Here is a 21,084-nt window from a genome sequence, read left to right on the forward strand (position 1 = left end):
GCGGGTATTTGAACCCGGGTGGTCCGCGCGCGCGAAAAGAAGCCCCCGACGGTCCGCGGCAAAGTCCAGCCAAAGCCCACGAAGGCAAAGTGCATTAGCTTTATCTGCATTGCTGTGGCGTGGCCTGGCGACGCTGCAGCACGTAGGCCAGCACGGCCAGCACGTAGGGCAGCGCGGCGTGGCTCTGGTGGTGCCGCGCATCGAGGTCTCCGCCGTGCAGTGCCTCTGGAAGGCCGCGATTGCCGAGGCTTGTCGGCTTGTCGCTACCGGAGTACCGGAGTACTACCGGAGTGCGGCGGCCCGCCCATTTACGCCACAATGGCAGACCTGCCCCGCGAACCACCGCCAAGCGGCACGCCGCCGCGCCGCGCCAAGCACTGCCAAAAGCTAACCAAAGCCACTCCATTCTCGTCTCCATCCCGCTCGAATAATTCATAGCGCCGCTCGACGTCGTGTGTGCACACTGTGCAGGCAGCAGGCTCGATCCGAATCGTCGCTGTCTCCCTCGCACTCGCGGGGCGCTCTGTGCGGGTGCGGGAGTGACAGCGCGACGTAGTACTACTGTTTCAGGCCGCTGGCAGTGCAGACGCGGCGGCGCGAGGGCACTCGTAGGTATGACGGTGCGATCTCGTTGGAGTTGGCAGCGTGTCTCTGCGTATGACTCGAGGGTCTTCACGTCGCGCGGCGTTCATTCAAATGGCGGTGCGTTGCTGCGTGCTGGCGGTGCGGGGCCGCGCGCCATTCTCACAGAGTGTGTGGCGGCTGGCGCAGGCTGGCGTCGCATTTGCATGCGGGCATTGCGGTCGGGACTCCCGGGCCGGGCCGCCGCGTGCTTTCGCCGCTCTGTCTCTCTCGCACTTGCACTTCCCGGCGGGGAGCGAGAGAGAGACAGAGCGGTGCTGTCCGGAGTCCGGCTGCTGCACGGCAAAAGTGTCGCAACTCGGTCCGTGGTGGTGGCGGAGGCGCGCGGCCTCCTGGACGTCCCGGCCGGATAGGATCCTCTCGGCCGCCGCGACGGTATGCTGGACGCCGTGCCTGGCACACTGTGCCTGGCACACTGTGCCTGGCCGCCGCGGGCCTCCGAGGGGTTCCGGCGGAAGCGGTCCGATAAGTAACGTCCCGCAAAGGCGCCAGCAGCCGGGGGCGCCGAAGGCTGTCGAAGGCCCGGCAACGCGCAGGCCGCAGGCAGTGATACCGTCAGCGACGCGATGCGGCTCGGGCCTCGGGCCTCGGCGTGGTCCTGGAGTGTCTCCGTGTCCCCGGGGCCTGGCGGCCAGCCTTGGCAGCCCCTCCGCACTCCGGGGTGGCAGCGCGGGCCGCGCTGGACTCCGGTGGCTCGGCTGCGGCATTCCAGGGCTGTTCTGTTCCGGGCTGTTCCGGGGGCAGTTGGGCCCGCGCCATGTGCACTACACCACTACACTGCACAGCGCTGCTCGCAGCCATTTTCTCCTGGTGGCACCGCTACCGCTACGCCGCGGCGACGCCGTGCCGTGCCGCCGTGCCGCCGACTTGCGCGGTCCTCGACCCCGCGCGCCGCGTCGCGCGTCGCTTAGTGCCAATGTGTGTTTTGTATACACGTCATGCCCGCACTGCGCGGCGCCGCATGGCACCGCCACACGGCCAGGACGGCCCAGGACGCCGAGGGCAAGCGCCACCGGCACCCCGCGTGCCAGTGCGACTCGTTGGAGCGTCTGACTGACCCCTTGTTGTTGTTTTTGTTGCAGGCGAGAAGCCCTACCGCTGTCAGTGGGCGGCCTGCGAGTGGCGGTTCGCGCGTTCGGACGAGCTGACGCGCCACTACCGCAAGCACACTGGCGCCAAGCCCTTCCGCTGCAACGTGTGCGACAGGTCCTTCGCGCGCTCCGACCACCTCGCCCTGCACATGAAGCGCCACATGCCCAAGGGCGCCAAGTAGGCCCGCCAGGACCTCGTCGCCGGGACCTTCAGGGTCCTCGCCACGATGTCCGCGACCCCGCAGGAGCATCTCGTCTGGAGCGCCACCCCGCCAGGCCGCCAGGCCTCCTCGCCCAGGCCATCTAGGCCTTGCTGGACAGGCGCTGCGTGGACGCGTCCTCGAAGTGTCCTGAGGACGATTGGTGCGTGCGTAAGGCGAGGCGCGACAGTGTATCCACACACCGTCACCTCGACGCGACACGGCGTGCGGCCTCCAGATGAAATCAAGCGAATGCTCACAAATCTCAGTATGTAGTGTGTGTGAATTATGAGTGTGACGGACGGACATGATTTACGATTTTGTCAAGGTTGAAGATGGCAGGTCACAGATTGGTCGATGACGAAATGTTTCGCCATGCTACAGTACATTGTTAATTTTTTTTTATCGTCATAGTTTGTAAATCTGTGTTTCTTCGCATGTGTGTCAAAGTATCTGTAACAGAGGTACGAGTAATTAAATGTGTTTAAATTATTTTTTTGTACAAATGCTAGTGTAGTATTCCTTAGTGAGAGCTCGTAATGAAAGAAAGAGCAAGGAGTTTGGCGTCCAGTGTGACGGATTGATCATGTCGCCAAGTCCCAAAGTGCTCCCTCTGTCGAGTCACTTTCGAAGCAAACATTTCAATTTGTCATCTCCTTCATTGCGCGGGACCAGGTCACGGGACCAGGCGTAACTTTAAAACTGAATTGTTCCTTTCCATAGAATTCAACGTGACTCACCACTTCTCTGATATGAAGTTGAGTCTCGATAAAGTCGCCTATCGTATCGCGATACACGATACTACCCTCTTAAAATTGTCAGAAATGTTATTTATTTTTGTAAGCTTGTGCGCGTGCCATTCCTAGATTAAGAGAATGAATGGTAAAAAAATGTTTAAAAACTGTTATCATAGTCGATTTTCTCAGATTTCTATGCAATATGTTGGCACTGTCACAAACTCCCGTCCCTAACGTTAAGTAGCTTAGAAAGGTATGACACCTTTGTTCTTTTTCCACTTTTGTTACAAAGACTACGATAAGTTTGCAATTTTTGTTGTATTACGTAATTTAATTAAGCATTCCTACTTGGGGCATGACGTGGCACCGGCCACCTGGCTGGCAAACGGAGTGAAAGGCCGAGGGGGAAAATAATGAGTGATCAGCATTGGAAGCGGAGAAAACAATAAGTCCTGCCTCGCCGGGCTGGCGGCCTGCTGGCCTGCCGGCCCATGGACTAGGCCCGGCCAGGCCCGCCACGGCCCGCCAGCACTGCAAACGTATTCCAAAATATTGCCTCTCGCTTATTGGTGGACGCGCGCTTCATGGCCTCAAGGCCTCAAGGCCACGCGCGCACTTGATTTATCGGACTGGCGGGAATACAAAGCGCCTCATGCAAAAATTTGATGTTTTTTATTTATTTTTTACTAAGAGGCCAAATTTCCTCTCCGGGCCATGCTATATTTGAAAAGGAAACATGTTGGATTCTGTTCTAGATGCACTCGCCGGGTGCTGGGTGAGCGATGCCACGGACCATGTCCACTAACAAATCTAAGTTAGTAATTTTGTTATCGGTTTGTTTTTATTGTTGTTTATTGTGAGTCGTGATCGACGGCATGCTTCTGCCATGTGGCTGTCCGTGAGGAATATCAAAGCGGATAGCGATGCTATCTCTATTTTGAATCAAATTTGTCGTGCCATGGGCTGCTAGCTTGTCGACTTGACAAATGGGAGTCCTCTACACATGTGCCAGATTGTGATGAAGCGTGTTGAAATCGTACCTGTACCTGCACCAACAAGTAATGCTTTGTTAACACCATTTTTTGCGAGGCAAATTAGTCTTTCATGTTCGGAGTGTGTAATGAAGACCAGTGTTTCTTATAATTGAATGTTGTTTTCTTGAATAGTTTGAACATACCAAAATGCCCCTACATATTATTTACGTCATATCCGATGTTTCTAGTAAGTTGTTTTTTTTTTTTTGTTTTTTTTTTTTTAACTATTGACTAACAATTTTCAAGATGACGAAAGTGCGACTCCTTCAGTATTGTTACCTTGATTTTTTTCAGCAATGTCAAAATATATTTTTAACGAAAGAGATATAGCTTCTGTCGTAATTGTTGCCTCCCCCCTTCCACACACACGCGCGCGCGCGCGCGGCACAATGCACGCCGATTTGTGGCTCGCACGTTCACTTTTCCGCATACGGCTGCACAAGTGCCTCCCGATCGGGGGAACGAATAATAACGCCTCTTTTATGGACCCTCCGAATGATGCGGCCATAAAGCGTTCGCGTAAAGCCAAAGCCAAAACGCGCACGTGACACTTGGCGCCCGCCGCGATCGGCGTCACACGGCGTCACACCACGGCGTCGCACGGCGTCACACGGAGTCACTCGGCGTCACTCGGCGTCACCGGCACAGCCGCACGGCTTGACTCGGTCCAATCACAGTCCAATACCAGCGATTGTGTCGAGAACAATGGGTGGACGACGGCTGGCCGGCCGACTGGCTCACCCTCCGTCCGCAGTACGCAGCCTCAGCGGCACGTCCTGGGCACGTCCGCCTGCAGTCCGGCACGGACCGACCGTCGTGGCCGGGTTCGAATCCAGCCTAGACCGAAACACCCCGTCTTTAATTTCTTTTGGCGGATGGAGACTCTTTGCGAACAACCGTCTTAGCTACAAGGGGCAACGTAAGCTCGGAAGAGCTATTCGCAGAAACTCGAATCTTTCGTCGACCTTCAATGGTTCAAAAACCGTGTCGACTCACCGCCCGCTCTGGGACGGCTGCCGCTGCGGGCACGTTGGGCTGCCTACCCCCACGGCGCTGGACCACCGCCGGGCCGTCGGCCCCGCGCACCGAATTCGTTTTCGGGCCGTGCAGCACACTGCAGCGCCCTTCCGCCAACTGCGGCCAACCCTCAAACACTCCGACGTCGGGGCAGGGCAGTGAGTGCAACGGCAACGCGTGTTAGTTATTCCGGTCATGAATATTGACATGCTGTGCCTCCCGACCGGCCGGCCGGCCGGGCCGACCCTGGAGCACTCATGGCGCTCTTGGCGCTCTTGTCTCGGTGCGCGTGAGAAGAGACACGGCGTGTCGCTCCTCGGAGTGAGTGGAGTGAGCTTCCCTTCGCAGAGAGTGACGCCCAGTCCACCGCCTTCCACGGGATTAGCGGTGGCGCGGGAAAAAGAGAGGGCGGCGAACGAGCAGCGCGTGTGTCAGCAGGTGGATTCCGACCAGGGTTTCCGTCGCGCTCTCTCTCGCACTCACGCCGCGTGCCGGAGGGCTGCGAGAGAGAGCGCGCGACGCAGAGTTGGAACGCAGCCCGCGGTGCCTTTCAATCAGTGCGCGGTGCGATTCCCACCCTTGGAGCGCCCCCTCCACGGGCCGAACGGCGGCCACTACACTACACGGACACGCCGCGCTCGGCGCTCTCATGGAAGGCTGCTTAATGGTGTACATCGCGGGGCGGGGCGCGGCGCGCCGCCACGGACGCTTGTCCAGTGGGCCTCGGTGCCTCGGCGGCCTGCACCCGGAACCGCACGGCCAGGGCCGTGTCGCTGCTTCGCCGCGAAGTTCGGGCCATTCGTTTCCGACATGTCACTCGGCGGCAGCACTGGCACTACACTGCCCACCCCCGCCCTGCCCGCCACTGCGATGAGCAAGACCGCACTCATTTCCGCCTCGGACGCTGTTTTTTCAACCGGCGGTTTGCTCCAGGCGAGCAGGAGGATGACGCGCCGCGCGGCTAAAATGACTTAATGCGCGCCGAAAGAGCGAAAGAGCGATGGCTGAGTCAGACTTATTTACATAACACACGCTTGGCTCGGCCGCTTCGTGACGACCGATCGGCCATCGCCTAGTACATGCCAATCACTGTTCGGCACCCCCGCCCACCCCCTCCCCCTTCCACCGTCTCTTCCGCGAAGTGCCGCCGACTGACATTATACGCCGGTACGAGTGGTGCGAAACCAGGCGAGAATTACTCGTCAAAATGATTTTGTTTGTGTTCATCATTTAAAATGATGATAAGTAAGCAGTCAAAACTATCTAGTAGTATTTTTTGCGTCTTTTGGCATCCCCAGGTCAGCTGCTCGCGTCCTTGACAGCAACGCCACCTTTGTCCCCGTAAACATTCAAAGTAAACAACGCAGTTGGTTTTGTTGTTGCTTTTGCACGAGGCGATATCGATAGCGAAAACACGCTCATTCATTTTTGAATTTGGCGCGTTCTGCGAATAAGCTGTTTACTGCGCGCAGCTTGACGTTGGTTGGGTTCGGTGGAGGGGGAAGGCGTTGCCTGCAAATAAGCAGAGGTTAGGGGCGGCAGGCAAACACAGGCAGAAGATTGGTGGTTCCTTCCACACTTAACTGTCCGTTGGGATTGATTTATCGTCGTTGATTTGCCTTGACAACCGATCCAAAATGGAAAAGAGCATTGAGCGCTGCTTGTCCGAAACGTAAGTATTTGATAATGTTCATTTTTCTGCACGGCAAAGTCACCGTGGCTGTGTTTTTAGGTTATCTGTCAATGTTATGACATAGTATTATTTACGTCAGTAAAATCTTATTTTTATGGTAGAGATTCTGTTGAAATTGAAACAACTCACTTGAATGTCAGAATTCACCACTTTTTTATATTGTGTCTCTCTTTTTTGCATCTTGAACTGTTATTAGGGCTACGGATTACTCATAGATTGCGGCCTTTGTTCCAGGTGTTCGATGGACGGTGTTATTGGAAGTGTTCTTGCTGACCAGCAAGGACTTTGTCTTGGAGGTAATTTAGAACATACCATGTTCCTTAACACAGAAGAATTTTCAACAAAAAGAAAATTGAGTAGCAACATGTTTTATTTATGTTTCAGTCAAAGGTAAAGCTAGCATCAGTAGCTCTGGTGTTATCACTGCCATCGCAGACCAGGTAGCAAAATTGGAACCGGCTAGCAAGAACCCCATCATTGTGTTAGAGAATGACACCAAGTAAGCATCACCGTATTAACTATTTCTTCCATTTGTGGTGCGTTTGTTATAATATTCGTCTGTTTTTCATTTCAGCCAATGTTTGATACAAAGAGCAGATAGGGCAACAGTAGCTATTTTCAAAACTAGCAATCCAGTGAACTGATAATTGTAATATTGTCTACATAAACTTTTTTTTATATATTGTTCATTAAAGACCTTTATATTTTTACTCTGTATCCATAAATTTGTAAATAAAATTTAAAATGAATGCATTGCTTCTTTGTGCTTGTTTCCTTCACCTCTTAAAAATCTCATCTAATGGTTTGGTTGTGAGTGAGGGAAAAATGTAGTCAGGTCCACAGGAACAAGAAGGGGGCTGATAACTGAAGTAAGGGGGGCTTTTTTCACTTGCACAGACTACAGGAAACGCAGGCCGCCTGCAACTGTGGATTTCTAGGTAAATTGATTGGCTTTCCTGTATCCCGACACAGTACACATGTCGCACACCGCACACCCTCTACTTCCGAGTAAAACCGCCCGACGCGGCGAGCCGGACCGATACGATTGTTTGTGTTCGCGGCCGGCCGTCCCCTTCCTAAGCGGAGCGCCGGGTGGGTAGGCCACCCAATAGGCGCGTCCGAGTCGCAGCACTTCGCACAGTGGCCGCCAGAGGGCACCGCCTTAAAGTCGCTGTTCATTCCATGTCCGCAATTTCGCCGCTGTGTCATGTCTTCGTTTTCTTTTAGACCCGAAAGGCCAATAGTGGGAAACACCTCAAAACAGCTTCTGCCGCGGACTCCGGTAGAGTTGTCATTCGCTCGCCCCGTCCATTGGCTGTTTCGGGGTTTGACGGCCCGGTCGGCCCGAGGGAGGGACAACGCAAGTGTAATCGCCTTGGCGATAAACAAAGCGTTCTCGCCAACCTGGCGGACGCGATAGAGGTGCGTGATAGCGCCGATAAGACAAGGCGAGCAACGCGGCGGGGCGGGGCGGGGGCGCCCTGACGCCACAAATTGGTAGGGCGTTCAGTCGCCGGTTCCGCTAGGCCCTCGAAAGCAAAGTCCGGCAGGGCGCTGCAGGACAGGGCAGGACCAAGGCGTCCAGGATGCACCCCGCGTCCGCGCACGCGTAGCACGCGTAGCAGTGTACCGGTGAGTAGGTGACGCGTCTCCAGCGCGTCGTGCGGCACCGAGCCACCTGCTTCGCCTGCTTCACCGCGCCCTCGCTGTCCTCCAGAATCGTCCCGAGTCCTCCAGGACGCGGCACACCGGGCAGCATGGTGTCCCAGACGGGGTGCCTGGGGCTGAGCCTGCGCGCCACGGCCAAGGCGGCCGGCGTCATCACACTGGTGAGCAGTGACTTGCGGGCGCCCCGAACGCGAGACGGAAATCAGAGTGCAAAATGTTCGAGTCGATTGACCCTTCTCCTCTTCAGCTGGAGGCGATCGTGTGGGTAGTCCTGTCAGGGTGGTACAACTTGGTGTACCAGTGCGTGATCCCCGTAGTCGACAAGGATACCGACCTCGGCCTGCGGCTCACCTACATCATCTACGGTTTCAGTGAGTGCGAGTACTGACCCCTGCCGGACCCGGCCGGGCTGACGCCGAGGCTGACGCCGATTCTGACGCACTGTTCAAACAGACCCGGCCTGCCACGCTGATAGGACGGACCTCATCCCCAGCGACCAGTCCGCCCCCCTGGGCGTGAGTGGCAGCCCCGCCACGGCGCAGCGCACCCACCTGCTGTCCGTCGTCTACCTGGCCGTCAGCGTGCTGTGGGTGGTGGCGGCGCTGCTGTTCCTGGGTGAGGCAGCCTGGCGATACTCCGCGCCTCATGGGCCACGGGCGCCACGAGCCGACTCCAAACAGTGCTTTCGCCGGTCTGTCTCTCGCTCACACTCCGTATGTGCGCGGGGGAACACCGACGAAAGCGCTCTTCGGATTCTGCCCGGCTGCGTATCGACATCGCGTGGGGTGGCGACGGCGACACTGTCCGTTACGAGGATAATGCCATTCCCGAGTCCGGGTGCAGTCGGAGAGGGCGTGCCTGCCTCTGGCTGCCTGGATTACGGGACTGTGGCTCGCGGCTTTCGTCGTTATCAAGCCATAAATAACAATCCCCGCGGTGCGCGGCGGCCTGACCGAGCCTGACCCCGCGCCGCGGCCGCGGTGCTGGATTGCTGGACTCCAACCGCTTTTCCTGTTCGGCCGCAGTCGGCGTGTGCGGCTGCACGCTGACCCGCCGCGCCGGCGCGCGCATGTGCTACCCCTGGGTCGCCGTCACGGCCGTCGTCATGGTGCTCGACCTGGTCGCCACGGGGTACTACGCCTCCGACGCATCCTCCTTTGTCGTAAGCAACTTGGGCACGGATTTCAGTGTGGCAGTTTGTCATTGTTGCTCATGTCGACTTGCTCACCTGCAGGACCTGGCCGCCGTCAACAAGGCGACGGATGCCGTGACCATCCCCGAGGACTGGTTCGGCAAGGCCGCCGACACCGCCATCCTGCTGAAGGCCGCCCCGTTGATGCTGCTGGCCATCGCCGTGCGGGGCGTCGTGCTGTGGCTCCTCAACGGCGTGCTGCTCGTGCACGTCGTGCGCTCCATCAAGGCCATGATGCACGAGGACTCGCCGATCAGACAGCAGCGAAGGGTACATCACCGTTACGCGGTTCAGCTGCCATGGCATTTTCGAAAGTTGTTGGGCGGTGCGAAAATCCGCTTCAATTTTTCTGTGAATTACGTAACTTAGGTGCGAATTACGTAACTTAGGTGCGTGTGCTTTAGTTCCAGGACAACCCGGCCAAGCGCTCCCCAAGTCCAGGGCCCCCACCGGCGCAGGCCCCACAGGGCGTGCCGGAAGCCGCCACCGCCCCGCAGACCCCGCAGAACCCGCAGTCGCCGAAGTCCCCGCGCGACGGGCATCTGATCGTGGTGCCGCCGACAACCGCCCCCGCGGACTCCGAACACGCCGCCGTCGCGAAGCCGCAGCCGTCGGCGCCCCCCAGCGCCCCCCACACCGTGACCCACACGACGGCGCACGGCCACGAGCTGGTGGGCGTGGTGCCGCTGCCCGGCATGGACGCCATGGCGCAGGCCGCGCAGGCCCGCGCCGGCAGCGGGAGTCCGCCGCAACGCAGAGACCCCGGTCAGCTGGAGGCGCGGTCGAGCAGCCAGTCCCTGCTCGCGCAGGCCGTCGCCAAGTCCCCCGCGCACGCCCACGAGCAGGCGGGCGCGCAGAACCGCGCCAGCAGCGTCAGTCCGCCGCCACCCCGAGACCCCCGTCGGCTCGAGGCTCGGTCGAGCAGCCAGTCCCTGCTCGCGCACGCCGTCGCCAAGTCCCCCGCGCACGAGCTGGCTGGGGCTCAGGCCCTCGCCGGCAGCGCCAGCCAGTCGCCGCCCCGGGACTCCCGTCGGCCAGCAGCGCCACCGGTGCGGTCCGGCAGCCAGTCCCCGCTCGCACACACCGCCACTGCGGGGTGGCAGCCCGAGTGGCCCGAAAGGGCGGAGAGACCCGTGGAGAGGCCTTTAGAGAGGCCTTTAGAGAGGCCCCTGGAGAGGCCCCTGGAGAGGCCCGAGAGGGTGGAGCGTCGTCTGGAGCGCCAGGACAGCCGCCCCGCCACCAAGGACGAGATCGTGGGCCGCCTCGAGAGGATGTCCCAGATCCGCACGTCGGGCCGCAGGGCCGAGATGAAGCCCGAGTTCGCCGCCGAGGCCAAGGTGGTCCAGCTGCGGAGGCACGGCTCCAACGTGAGTTCCACAAGTGTCACCCTCGTTCACATCGCGTGCCTTGGCGTCGGTTGACGCACACGAATGACGCGTTGTACTGCATTGCGCAGGTGGCGGAGACCGGGCATGACGGGTCGCGACGGTTGGAGCTGGCCCCGAACAGGAAGGTAGGCGAGGGGAGGAGGCTCGGCTCGAGTATGCAGTCCTGCATGTGCGCACGCCGCGCACGGCAGCAGTTTGATTAGCGAGAACACTGGTCGCGATAGCGCCGTCTACCGTCACTCTTCCCCTTTGCCTGTTTCAGTATCACGACGAGGATATCTTCCCTGACGACGATGTCTTCGGCCGACCCTACAGGGTGAGTCAGAGAGAGCGTGAGCGCTCCGTTGCAGCGTCAAGTTCAGCAGCCTTCTTGCACACCCTTCAGCGCCTGTGAGGTAGGCCACCATTCCTGCCTGCAACACGCCAGCGTGCAGGCGGTGGCCTACCTCGCCCCTGTGAAGACGACAGGGGCGAGGTAGGCCACCGTCTCGACAGCGGTGTCTTGCACGCGGGGCCGGCAGCCTACCTCACAGGCGCTAAAGACCACAGGGCACAACGTTTTGAGGCCAGGCACATGGATGCAATCCTCAGTCCACGCGTATGTTGGGCTGCCTACCTTAGGGCGGGCTCAGGCCTTGAAGCCGAGCTCGGACGCTCGGACGCTCGGGACCCACTTCGGCCCTGCCACTCACCGAGCCTCTGTGCCCCCAGGAGCCCCCGAGGCACCTGCCCCGGATGAACTCAGCCGAGTTCCCGCCACACTCGCGGCAGGGCTACGACCACGGCTACGACCATGGCTACGACCACGGCTATGACCACGGATACGAGCCGGACGACGCGCGGCAGCAGAACAGGCGCAGGGTGGATCGCACGCAGAGGTGAGGGCGGCAGTGGCACTCGGGTTTTGAGGAAAGTCGGGGTGCTCTCTCTCTCTTTTTTCTCACACAAGTCTCAAAACTTTTTGGTTCGCAGCCACCGAGTGATCGGCAGCGAGCGGGTGGGGCAGCCGCCATACGCCCTCGCCCGCCAGGGGTCCCGGGCTGCCGACCTGCAGGAGCTCAAGAAGGACCTGCCGTGGTCGTACCTGACAGGGGTAAGCAACGAGGCTACTTCGCGTCCACAACGGAACCCAAACTACCCGACTTGCGAGAGAAAGGTTTTCTTGACTTGTTTTGACTTTCCAGAAACCCGCGTCCTAATGGAGACGAACGGACGAAGAATGTTGAGCTGCGAGGAGACAAGGACGACCCACCAGCGATCTCAACTGTACCTACGTGATAACAGACTGAAGTGACCTGCAATTCTTGTTATCATTTTTATGTTGTGATGATTCTGGAATTCCTCTGGAACCAAGGAAGTTTTGACGAAATGTGGACATTCTGTACATATACGGGGGGAATAAAAATTTTACTGCATTCCAAGAGCATAATTTTTCTGCCTAACAATTTTCTGCCAATTTCTTTTAATGGCGATCCATTGGTAACACATATTTATTTGTACTTATTTTACTGGGTCTTCCAATGCGGTTGCCCCCTCCATAGATCAAAACCCCCATATATTTTTTCGTGGCCGTGAAGGTTGTGAACCTCCGTGTGGGGTGTGCAAAATTGAGGTTTAAACAAACACAATGAAAGTTTTCGACGTTATTTTATTACAAAAAATAATTGGTCACACAAATTAGGTGTTTTTTCATCCAATACTGATCATCAACCTATTATTCTACGCACACTTCGTCAGCAGTCTTCTCTATGTCTCTCATATTGTAGGATGTATACCATCCTACCGGTTAGAAAAAATCCACGCTCATATCACAGTCCAGTTTAACGGTACATCAACACATCATTGTGTTGTCTTACTCATGGTGCCGTTCATAAACAATAAAAGTTGTGAGATTTTGAGGGGGCGGCGGTACGTTCACGTTTCTGATTGGGAGGATCAAAAGACAAACAGTGGTCAAAAATCTTAGTTCGCGAACGGACTTAACATAGACAATCCAGAGACTGGAAGTGCAGAGAGCGTGTTGGAATGTAAAAACTTTTCCGTCTTTTCGGGTGCGTTCGTTGCGCCAATTTCGTGCTAAATGAAAGTTCGCTGTTGTAAATACAGAAGTACTCTGGCGAAACAGAATAAAATGGTGAAACCTGAAGAATTAGGTGCTAATACTGATTCATTTGCAGGAATGGAAACAGCTGAGAATTTTCACCCCGTCTATCACATATACATAGCTTTACAAAGTGACTTACAACTAAACAGCATTGCAGTGTCTGAATCAACTTTTTAAAAATTGTAAATTTGATTCTAGGTCGAAACCTAGTAGTTCCTTGACTGAACACATTAAAAAGGTAGGAGCCACTGCTTCGCTGTATGTATATACTAAAATTACAAAGTAACAGAAACTGGACAAAACTTCTGACAACTACTTCGATTTAAGGGACTCTTACCAGAGTATATGGAAATGAAGCCTTAGAAAAAAACATGCATAATAATGGACACAATTATGTTTACAATGGTTGTTGTGGTGACGATGAGCCCATAAAGGTGAAAAATAAATAATATTGATGAAGATGAGATTTTTCATGAAGCAGTGACGCTCCAGTGGCCGCGCAGGCTGTGCAGGCAGCGCGCCGGTCGAGCGCCTGCGGAGTCGCGGGTAGGCCGGCCCGCAAGACTGGCGAGCCGGGCGGCCCGGCTGCGCACCCTTGCGAGGGGCGATCATGAGGACACGACGTGCGAGAGGCCCAGGTCCGTGTTGACGATGGAGGGCTTGCGCCGCAGGGTCTTGTCCGTGGGCGTGTCCCACGATTGCTTCTCGCCCGACGCGAACAGCTGGTAGATGGCGGCCGTGACGAAGTACACGCCCGCGCTGATGAAGAACACCTCTCGCCAGGCGGCCTGCGTCGGCTGTGGGACGGAGACAGAGTACGTTAGAGACTACTTGTGAGTTTGGCGGGCTGGTCCCGGACAGCAATGCCGCGCTGACTCACCCGGTTGTGCGTGATCTGGCCCGCGATGAGCGGCGCCAGCAGCGCGAAGATGTTGGCCACGCAGTTGGTGATGGCCATGAGCACGCCGGCGTAGCGCGGCGAGATGTCCAGGTGGTTGATGCGGTACGCGCTCATGGTGGCGCCCATGAGGCCCACGCCGACGGACAGCAGCGCCACGGTGTTGGGGCCCGAGCAGCCCGTGTACGAGGCCCCGATCATGCACAGCGCGGGGCCCACCAGACCTGCGAGCACGCGAGCAGCAAACACTCAGACCGCTGTTCTTTCCCGCCGCCTTCGTCGTGCGACAGGGTTGCCGCCTTACCGATGGCGTTGAGCAGCTTCCTGGTGAAGGTGGCCGTCATGCCGCGCTTCCAGATGAGCCAGTCCGCCGTCACCGAACACACGTTGGAGAAGATCCACATGGTGAGGTAGGGCAGCGCCGACTGCCAGCCGTTCTGCAAGCCAAAGGCGAAGGCAAAGTCAATCAATGCTCCGGCCGTCCACGACTCGAGGGGTGTCCTCTCTCGCGCCGACTACTCACGTCCTTGATGTTGACGTGCAGGATCTGCTTCATGAAGGTGGGCAGCTGGGTGAGCAGCGTCTCGTAGCCGTAGTTCTGGCCCATGTGCGCGGCCAGGATGGCCCAGAAGGGCATGGAAGTGAGGATGGACTTCCAGGGCACTGCGCTGGGCTGCATGCAACAGGCGGTCGGGGTTAGGTTGGGTCAATGCACAGTGACTGGTCGGCTGACTGGCCGACTGCCCGGCCCGTCGTACTCACCTCCTCCACCACCTTGCCCCAGACGGCCTCGTTGATGTACCGCCGCTCAGCCTCGTGCATGGTGGGGTGGTGGTTGGGGTCCTCGTACACGGTGAACAGGAAGGCTAGCGACCAGATGGCGCCCACGGCGCCGAACACGTAGAAGATGGAGGGCCAGCCGCCGCCGAAGCCGTACCGCGACAGCAGCCCGCTGAGCGGCAGCGAGATGACCGTTCCGAGCTGGGCGCCTGCGGGGAACCGGGAGGCTGGTCAGCTCGATGCTGGTGTGGCTTGTTGCACCGCCACGTCGTCGGCCACGCCGGCCACGTCGTCGGGGAGGTGCACGTCGAGCACGCTCCGCGCGCAGATAGCGCTACTTTGTCGTCAAGTGCACCCGTCTACTCACCGGCGTACACGAAGGCGCCCAGCTTGCTGCGCTCGTTGGGCGGGATCCAGCTGGACAGCATGGCGTGCGTGCAGGGGACGATGGGGCCCTCGCCGAGGCCCTGGATGAAGCGGACGGTGATCATCCAGCCCTCACCCTGGTAGGCCGCCAGCGGCACCAGCACCCCGAACACCGAGTTGATGAGCATGCCCACGCCCAGGAAGTACTTGGCGCCGTACCTGCCAACACAAAAGTCACGGGTTCAAATACCAGCAGCACGTGCCGCGCGCAAACATTTTTTCGCTTGCGTTGTTATATCTCAATGGGCTGTGGAACCGCTGCAATCACGCGGCACGAGGCACAGAGCGGGCCGCCAAAGTCGAATGAGCCACTCTGAATGGGCCGGTACACCGTTTGGCTGCGTAGAGAGATAGACCGCGGGAGATAAATTTACTCCTCGCGGTTTTCGACCTGTTGGACGCTCACCTCTTGGCCAGGATGCCGAACGGGATCTGCGTGACGACGTAGCCGTAGAAGAAGGAACTGAGGATGATGCTTTGCTCGGGCGACTGCCAGACAAACGGACCGTCCTCTACGGTCTGCAAAATCACATAAAAACAGCGACTGTCACTTTGCTGCTGTTTCATGGTGCAGTTACAGTGCAGAGGCAGACTGCTTGCGCGCTGCGTAGAGAGCGGTAGCGAGGGTGCCGATGACCTCACCTCCTCCTCGGCGGGCTTCTCGACGGCCGGGCACTCGTTAAGGTTGACCACGTCCTCCCCGAGGACCGCCGTCTGGTTGACCATGGCCACGATGGCCACCGACATGTTGGTGCGCATGATGTAGGCGTTGGCCATGCCCAGGAACAGCATGAGCACGGTGAAGTGGCGCGCGCCCGTCCATTCTGCAAATCACGCCCAACCGTCACTGCGCTGCCTTTCGGTGCAACTCGCTTTCCGCGGACGACCCGGCGGCCACGCGCGGGCCACGTGGGGGCCATGCGTGGGACGCCACTGCAAGCCACATGGCCATCATCCGCGCCGGCTTAATTTGGCACCAGCGCGATGGCCTTCTCGAACTCCTCGCCGCGCATTAACAGGGAAGCCCCATCAAGCCCCCAGGCACGCCGCTGTAAACTGATTCCGCACCTCTCTGTCTCCCTCCCACCCACGCGGGACCCATGCGGGACGCCGGGGACGCCCCGCGAGTGCGAGAGAGACAGCGGCGGCAGCCATGTGCGCACTTGGCGGGCGGGGCGTGATAAACGGCGCGCTCCATTTCCACGCCGCGGCGAGGGATTACCGCGGCCAAACAGGGCGAATCAGGAGATTCAGGAGGGCGCGGCGGCATTTTACTGCACTGTCCTGCTCCCTTCTGCACTCGTTGCGACTCGGGACGACTCGGAAGCCTCGCGGGACTTCGGTGGAATTCCCCCCGACGCCCCCGCGCAGGGCCCCACTGATTAACGGGCGAGCGACAACGAGAGTCTCGAACCCCCCCTCCCCCCCCCCGGCGGCGCGCCGCACCGCCACACCTCGCGCCATAGGGCCAATGGCGAGGCTAGACGGCGTGCGTGTGCCGGCCAGTGCCTCATGCCTCACTGCCAGTGCCGTGCCGCCGTGCCCCGGCCCGATTAAGGGGGTAGTACACTTCGCAGGGTCAAAAAATCGCATTTATGGGACGTCTATTTGCGGACAGGGGAAGTGAGACACATCAAAATTGATGATAGGTCGTTATTATATTACTATTGAAGATCACAATTGTCAATTTTGAAGGTCCTCCGAGGTAGCTGCAGCGACTTTGGCCAATTTCCCCAAATCACTGCAACAAATACATAGTCCGTTGGTTTGCGTGATTGGGATCGAACGGTGCGACCTAGGGGGTCCAAACTCGGTATGGACCATCAGTACACATGTAATTCTGGTGTGAACTACGGAAAAAAAGTTTGGAAAAAATTTAGTGTCCCAAACTACACTGTAAAAAAAAAGTACGAAAAAAGTCCCTTTTTTCGCCCAAATTCGGCCCCGAAAAAGGTAGTAGTTTTTGTTTAATCGTATTTTCCGTAGTTCACACCAAAATGACGTGTTTTTGCCGTGTCCCTGCAAAATTTCATCGAAATCGGTTGAAAATTGCGCCTGGAATCGCGCTAACCAGTTTGAAAAATGGTGTTTCGAGATAATCGCGTTTAAAGTTTTAAGTGGGGGAAAGTTCCCCCACTCCGCCACTTCCCGGGCGCGCTTAAAAATGGGATTTCGGCCGCGCCCCTACCCAGCTCCGGTCGGAACTTATAAAGTAAGGTACTAGGGACCCGAAAATGCAAAAAAAAAAAATCGATTTTTTGAAAGTCGCGAAGTGTACTACCCCCTTAAGGAGCCAAGTAGCCGCCAAGCGCTATCTAGCCACAATGTATTTGCGCTTCCCTATATGATCGACGTGAGGCACTTGGCAAGATGTAGGGAAGTCGATTCCACTCTCCGCTCTAATTTTCCGTAAGTGTGGCTCGTCGGCCATTGGCCGCTGTGGCACTGACTCTGGCACTGCCGTCGCGTCGGCGGGTGCGAAAAGGCGGAAGAGGTGCGCGGTGTGCGGGGGGAGAGAACCCACCCCCTCCCCAACTAGCCAGCCCGCCCGTCTAGACCAGACTAGACCACCCGCATACGGCGTGTTGACGCCGTGCTCCGCCGCCAGCAAGCTGCCCGCGGGTTGGTCGCGCTGTCTCTCTGTCTCGCTCGCACCCCTGCGGACGGCCCGACGGCCCACGAGTGCGAGAGAGACAGAGCGACGAGAGACGCGTGAAAGTCCGCAGCCCTTTCGGCAGGCCGTCAAATCAAATCCCGAGGACCCGAATTAGCGCATTAGCGCAGCCGGGCGCACGAAAACGTGGTTAGAGCCTCTGACCAGTAGTGGCGAGTGAGTAGCGCGGGGCTGCGGGCTGCGGGCTGCGGAGACGCCGCGGGCTGTCACGGCGTCCGCCGTCGCGATTTGGCACTCGGGTGCTGCGGGAAAATTAGCGGTGCTGGCGAGTTGCACAACACAACGCCTTCCCCATGCGCCTCCCCACGTGTTCACGGTGTGCGCTCCGCGGTGACTTCCTCAGTCAAGGGAGAGACCCGCGTCGATACTCCACACACAGGCACCCGCCTGGCCGCGCCTGGGGCATGGAGTTGGAGTATCGCCGCGGCCACTTTTGTTCGTAACTTCGATTAGTTGAGTGGCAAGCTTTCTTGCACGCTCAGTCCTGTGCCTTTCGACACAAAATCATCTTTGCGTTAAATTTAACGATAAATTTTGCCACTGTCAACATGACAGTGGCAACCCCCCACTCTCCCGGGTCGACTGCACTGAGATCATGAAGCGGCACCTGGGCACTTGGAACCGGACTCAGGCCACAATCTGCTCTGCGTTTGAGGTCCATCAAGACCACTCGAGATTTCGGAGGACGACTTTGATACAATTTGTTTCAGCTTATTTGAACGTTGTCTCTTTGCGTTCATTTAGCTATTCAATTTCTAGTGACATTTCACCTTGTGAGGTTGTATTTCCTAATATTTATTTCGTCATCACCTTATCTGCTGAGCGCTTCTCAAATAGCGGCATGACAGTCAATCAAGGCTAGCTCCCAAACAATATCTATTAGTAAAATTTTAAGACATGATCGCAAGAAAAAGAACCTTGTCTATTACGCATAACTAACGCATCTTTTGCCAAAAGAGAATTTGTACATTTTAAAACTAAGTGCGGGGACCCGTTGCGCCCAAACGGTGCGACAGTCGCCCTCCCGCCGGCTACTTTTAATCGTCACATAATGTGAACCACGAAACGAAACTAATTGTCTACAATCATTGGCACGACGCACAAACATGCACAGACAGCACAAAATAGCGTTGTCGTAGCTATCCTGACACATCGTGGCAATGACAGTTCTTTCGGGTTTTTCGATTCGAGGCAACGAGGACATAGCACGTGTGGGGTCTCACTTGGCACGTTGGCACTGTCCTCGGTGAGCTGCTCGGTGCTGTCACCGTGCCGAACCTTGACGTCCACGGCGGTCTCCTTCTTCCAAGTCATGTCTGCGGCTCTGAGGCTCTGCAGCGCGGGGCGGCGTGGCGTCCAAGCGTGGCGTCGGAGCGCGCTCGGCGGTCGTTGGTAGCTGTCGGCTGCTGCAGGCGTCGTCCACCTTTTGAAGCTTCCATGCGGCCTCCCCGGGCCTGCCGGGCCTGCCCCCACCACCGCGGTCAATCGCTGCGGACGCGCGGACGCGCGGACGCCGCGGACGCCCCTACGATAAGTCTAGCGGGGCGGCACGCCGACGACCCCCCCCCCCTCCCCGCTCACCACACTCACTTAGACGCCCACACCCACGGCGCGGCGCGTCCTTTCCACGGTTCTGCCTTCTTCCCCGTCTCCCTCATCCTCTGCCTTCGCTTCCTGATCTCGCCAGCACGTGCGCCCCGCCCGGCCCTGCCCGCTAGCCGGCCCCGCCCCCGCGTCCAATTTTACTCTCGTTCCAGAGTGCCGCCTCAAGATGACCATTAGACATAATGGAAATAAAAGCACTTATGCGAGTGTTGCTCTTTTTTTCGTTCGGAGGTACTCTGGCCTTTGGCGGGACCTCTTTCTTTGTGGTTCAGGCGCGGATCTGGCCGTCCGTCCTAGGGGGGGCAAACATGGTGGGTTGCCTACTTTCAGGGGCCGCCGGACAAAGACAAACACGGCAATGAGGGTTGCCTCAGGGGTTATGGGGGTTCTGGGGGTCTCAGGGGGTTCTGCAGGTGCTTTTTTCAATTTTCAACACACGATTGAATGTATTAAAGGAGTGGTAAATGTAAATTGTGTGCGAGCGAAGCAAGCTCAGAAAATTTGCAGTTTTGGTACTAAACGTGTGCGAGCGAAGCGAGCTCAGAAAATTTGCGGTTCTTAGGGCTTTAAAGGGTGGCAAACGTTATTTGTTTGCGAGCGAAGCGAGCTCAGAAAATTTGCACCTCTTAGGACTTTTTAGAGTGGTAAACGTGTCATTTGTTTAAGCGAAGTGAGCACTGAAAAAATTTGCGGTTCTTACGACTTTCGAGGGTGGTCAGCGTTTGTTTGCGAGCCGAGAAAATTTGCGGTTCTCAGAGTTATTCAGGTTGGTAAAAGTGAATCGTTTGCGAGCGAAGCGAGCTGAGAAAATTTTCAGTTCTTGTCTAGTTCCACTAGTCAATGACAGGGCAAATGCGTGATTTTTTTTTTCAGCATGCCTTAGCTTCTGGGGGGGGCAAAACACCCTTTGCCCCCCCCGTGTATCCGCGCCTGTTGTGGTTCCGAGGCGACACTATCAGTTTTCCTCGAGAGCAATCTCGTTCCCAGGTGGCCAAAAAGAAGGAATGTGGTGATTCACTTACTCTAATTACCAATGTCGTGCTGTAGCTTTTAGGGAAGACATGGCCAGGTTGATTGGTTCCAAATCTCTGCAGGCCCCACCCCTTCCTCAAATTAAACATCGAGCAACGTTTGTGTCGCACCCCGCCCCGCCCCGCCCCGCCCCGCCCGTCCCGGCGCAAAGGGCGCCGCCTCAGGCCTTGCATTCCTGCCATGCTTGGCCGTGCTCCACTTTGCCCTCTGGCACCTCCACACTGACGCCGAATTAGTGGAGATAGCGTCGCAATAAGGATGCAAAGCAATTGAGTAATCTTCCCCTCTTGACAGTGCCCCTCCCCATCCATATCCCCTCCCCTCTCCCCCCCCTAGCCCCTCCCTATTCCCCCCTCTATCCCCCCTTCCCCTGCCCATCCCCACCCCCTCCCTTCCATACATACTCTGCAATCATGACTCCCCCCCCTCTTTTCCCCTCGCGCCCTCCACGAGACACGCCCGATCCATGTTGTGCAATCTAGACATCAGAAACATGACAAGGTAAATGATTAAAAACGAGAATAAACATGAGCACAAATCCAGAGGTCAAAAGTGGCTTAATTTCGGACCGACGTCTCCCTTGCAAACAACATGGCATAGAGCCGCGTCACGTGAGGCGACGAGAAAACAAGCGGCTGTGAGAGCATCCATCGGCCGTCCCCGTCCTGGGCCAGGTCCTGGGCCTACTCTGCGAGGCGCAACACCTCGCCCTGGGCCGGGGACGGCGGTCGCTCCGGCGTGAATTCGACACGGACGTGGAATACTCGTCGGAGCGACCAACACCCTTCGGGGCCGCCCCCCAGCGAGCGCACTCTCCCGTGGCCGGCATTTATTTTCGGCCGGCCCTGGGGGCAGTGGCGCAGTGGCAGTGCACTGCGGGGGGCGTCGTCCTGGAGGCCGTCC

At 57.5% G+C, this 21,084-nt stretch overlaps 4 protein-coding genes across 4 annotated transcripts in view; 3 read left to right on the plus strand and 1 right to left on the minus strand.

Annotated features, from left to right (window-relative positions):
• The window catches only part of LOC117653183 (Krueppel-like factor 5), a 40,196-nt gene extending 37,771 nt beyond the window's left edge, over positions 1–2,425 (plus strand). The window contains exon 6 of the mRNA XM_034398651.1: positions 1,725–2,425. Coding sequence (XP_034254542.1) covers positions 1,725–1,915 — 191 coding nt within the window. The 3' untranslated portion in view covers positions 1,916–2,425. The remainder of the gene's footprint in view (positions 1–1,724) is intronic.
• Positions 2,426–6,224: 3,799 nt separating this feature from the next.
• LOC117653407 (ragulator complex protein LAMTOR5 homolog) lies at positions 6,225–7,167 on the plus strand. The gene is made up of 4 exons (XM_034399058.1): positions 6,225–6,393; positions 6,649–6,710; positions 6,799–6,913; positions 6,989–7,167. The coding sequence occupies exons 1-4, from the start codon at positions 6,359–6,361 to the stop codon at positions 7,056–7,058; spliced, it is 282 nt and encodes a 93-aa protein (XP_034254949.1). The 5' UTR covers positions 6,225–6,358; the 3' UTR covers positions 7,059–7,167.
• A 718-nt stretch (positions 7,168–7,885) lies between these two features.
• LOC117653405 lies at positions 7,886–12,083 on the plus strand. Its single transcript, XM_034399056.1, has 12 exons — positions 7,886–8,046; positions 8,132–8,243; positions 8,330–8,453; positions 8,536–8,697; positions 9,108–9,244; positions 9,317–9,544; positions 9,679–10,641; positions 10,731–10,787; positions 10,925–10,978; positions 11,374–11,540; positions 11,635–11,755; positions 11,847–12,083. The coding sequence occupies exons 2-12, from the start codon at positions 8,172–8,174 to the stop codon at positions 11,859–11,861; spliced, it is 2,100 nt and encodes a 699-aa protein (XP_034254947.1). The 5' UTR covers positions 7,886–8,046; positions 8,132–8,171; the 3' UTR covers positions 11,862–12,083.
• A 209-nt stretch (positions 12,084–12,292) lies between these two features.
• Positions 12,293–18,968, minus strand: LOC117653406 (putative inorganic phosphate cotransporter). Its single transcript, XM_034399057.1, has 9 exons — positions 18,768–18,968; positions 15,513–15,694; positions 15,277–15,389; positions 14,812–15,029; positions 14,427–14,653; positions 14,188–14,337; positions 13,969–14,101; positions 13,647–13,888; positions 12,293–13,563 (listed from the first exon to the last, which is right to left on the minus strand). Exons 1-9 carry the CDS (start codon positions 18,856–18,858, stop codon positions 13,375–13,377), a joined length of 1,545 nt encoding a protein of 514 aa, XP_034254948.1. The 5' UTR covers positions 18,859–18,968; the 3' UTR covers positions 12,293–13,374.
• Positions 18,969–21,084: the final 2,116 nt, after the last annotated feature.

The sequence above is a fragment of the Thrips palmi genome, unplaced genomic scaffold, assembly GCF_012932325.1.
Source record: "Thrips palmi isolate BJ-2018 unplaced genomic scaffold, TpBJ-2018v1 HiC_scaffold_8, whole genome shotgun sequence".
In the NCBI taxonomy this organism is placed as follows: Eukaryota; Metazoa; Arthropoda; class Insecta; order Thysanoptera; family Thripidae; genus Thrips; species Thrips palmi.

Excerpts from the sequence above, each read along its gene's own strand:
- LOC117653406 (XM_034399057.1), bottom strand. The coding sequence starts at position 18,858 with ATGACTTGGAAGAAGGAGACCGCCGTGGACGTCAAGGTTCGGCACGGT. Across the intron at positions 15,695-18,767 it reads GGACAGTGCCAACGTGCCAA|AATGGACGGGCGCGCGCCAC; the intron begins GTGAGACCCCAC and ends CGTGATTTGCAG. Across the intron at positions 13,564-13,646 it reads GCCAGATCACGCACAACCGG|CCGACGCAGGCCGCCTGGCG; the intron begins GTGAGTCAGCGC and ends TCCGTCCCACAG.
- LOC117653407 (XM_034399058.1), top strand. The coding sequence starts at position 6,359 with ATGGAAAAGAGCATTGAGCGCTGCTTGTCCGAAAC. Across the intron at positions 6,711-6,798 it reads GCAAGGACTTTGTCTTGGAG|TCAAAGGTAAAGCTAGCATC; the intron begins GTAATTTAGAAC and ends TTTATGTTTCAG. Across the intron at positions 6,914-6,988 it reads GTGTTAGAGAATGACACCAA|CCAATGTTTGATACAAAGAG; the intron begins GTAAGCATCACC and ends TTTTCATTTCAG.
- LOC117653405 (XM_034399056.1), top strand. The coding sequence starts at position 8,172 with ATGGTGTCCCAGACGGGGTGCCTGGGGCTGAGCCTGCGCGCCACGGCC. Across the intron at positions 10,979-11,373 it reads TCTTCGGCCGACCCTACAGG|GAGCCCCCGAGGCACCTGCC; the intron begins GTGAGTCAGAGA and ends CTGTGCCCCCAG. Across the intron at positions 11,541-11,634 it reads AGGGTGGATCGCACGCAGAG|CCACCGAGTGATCGGCAGCG; the intron begins GTGAGGGCGGCA and ends TTTGGTTCGCAG.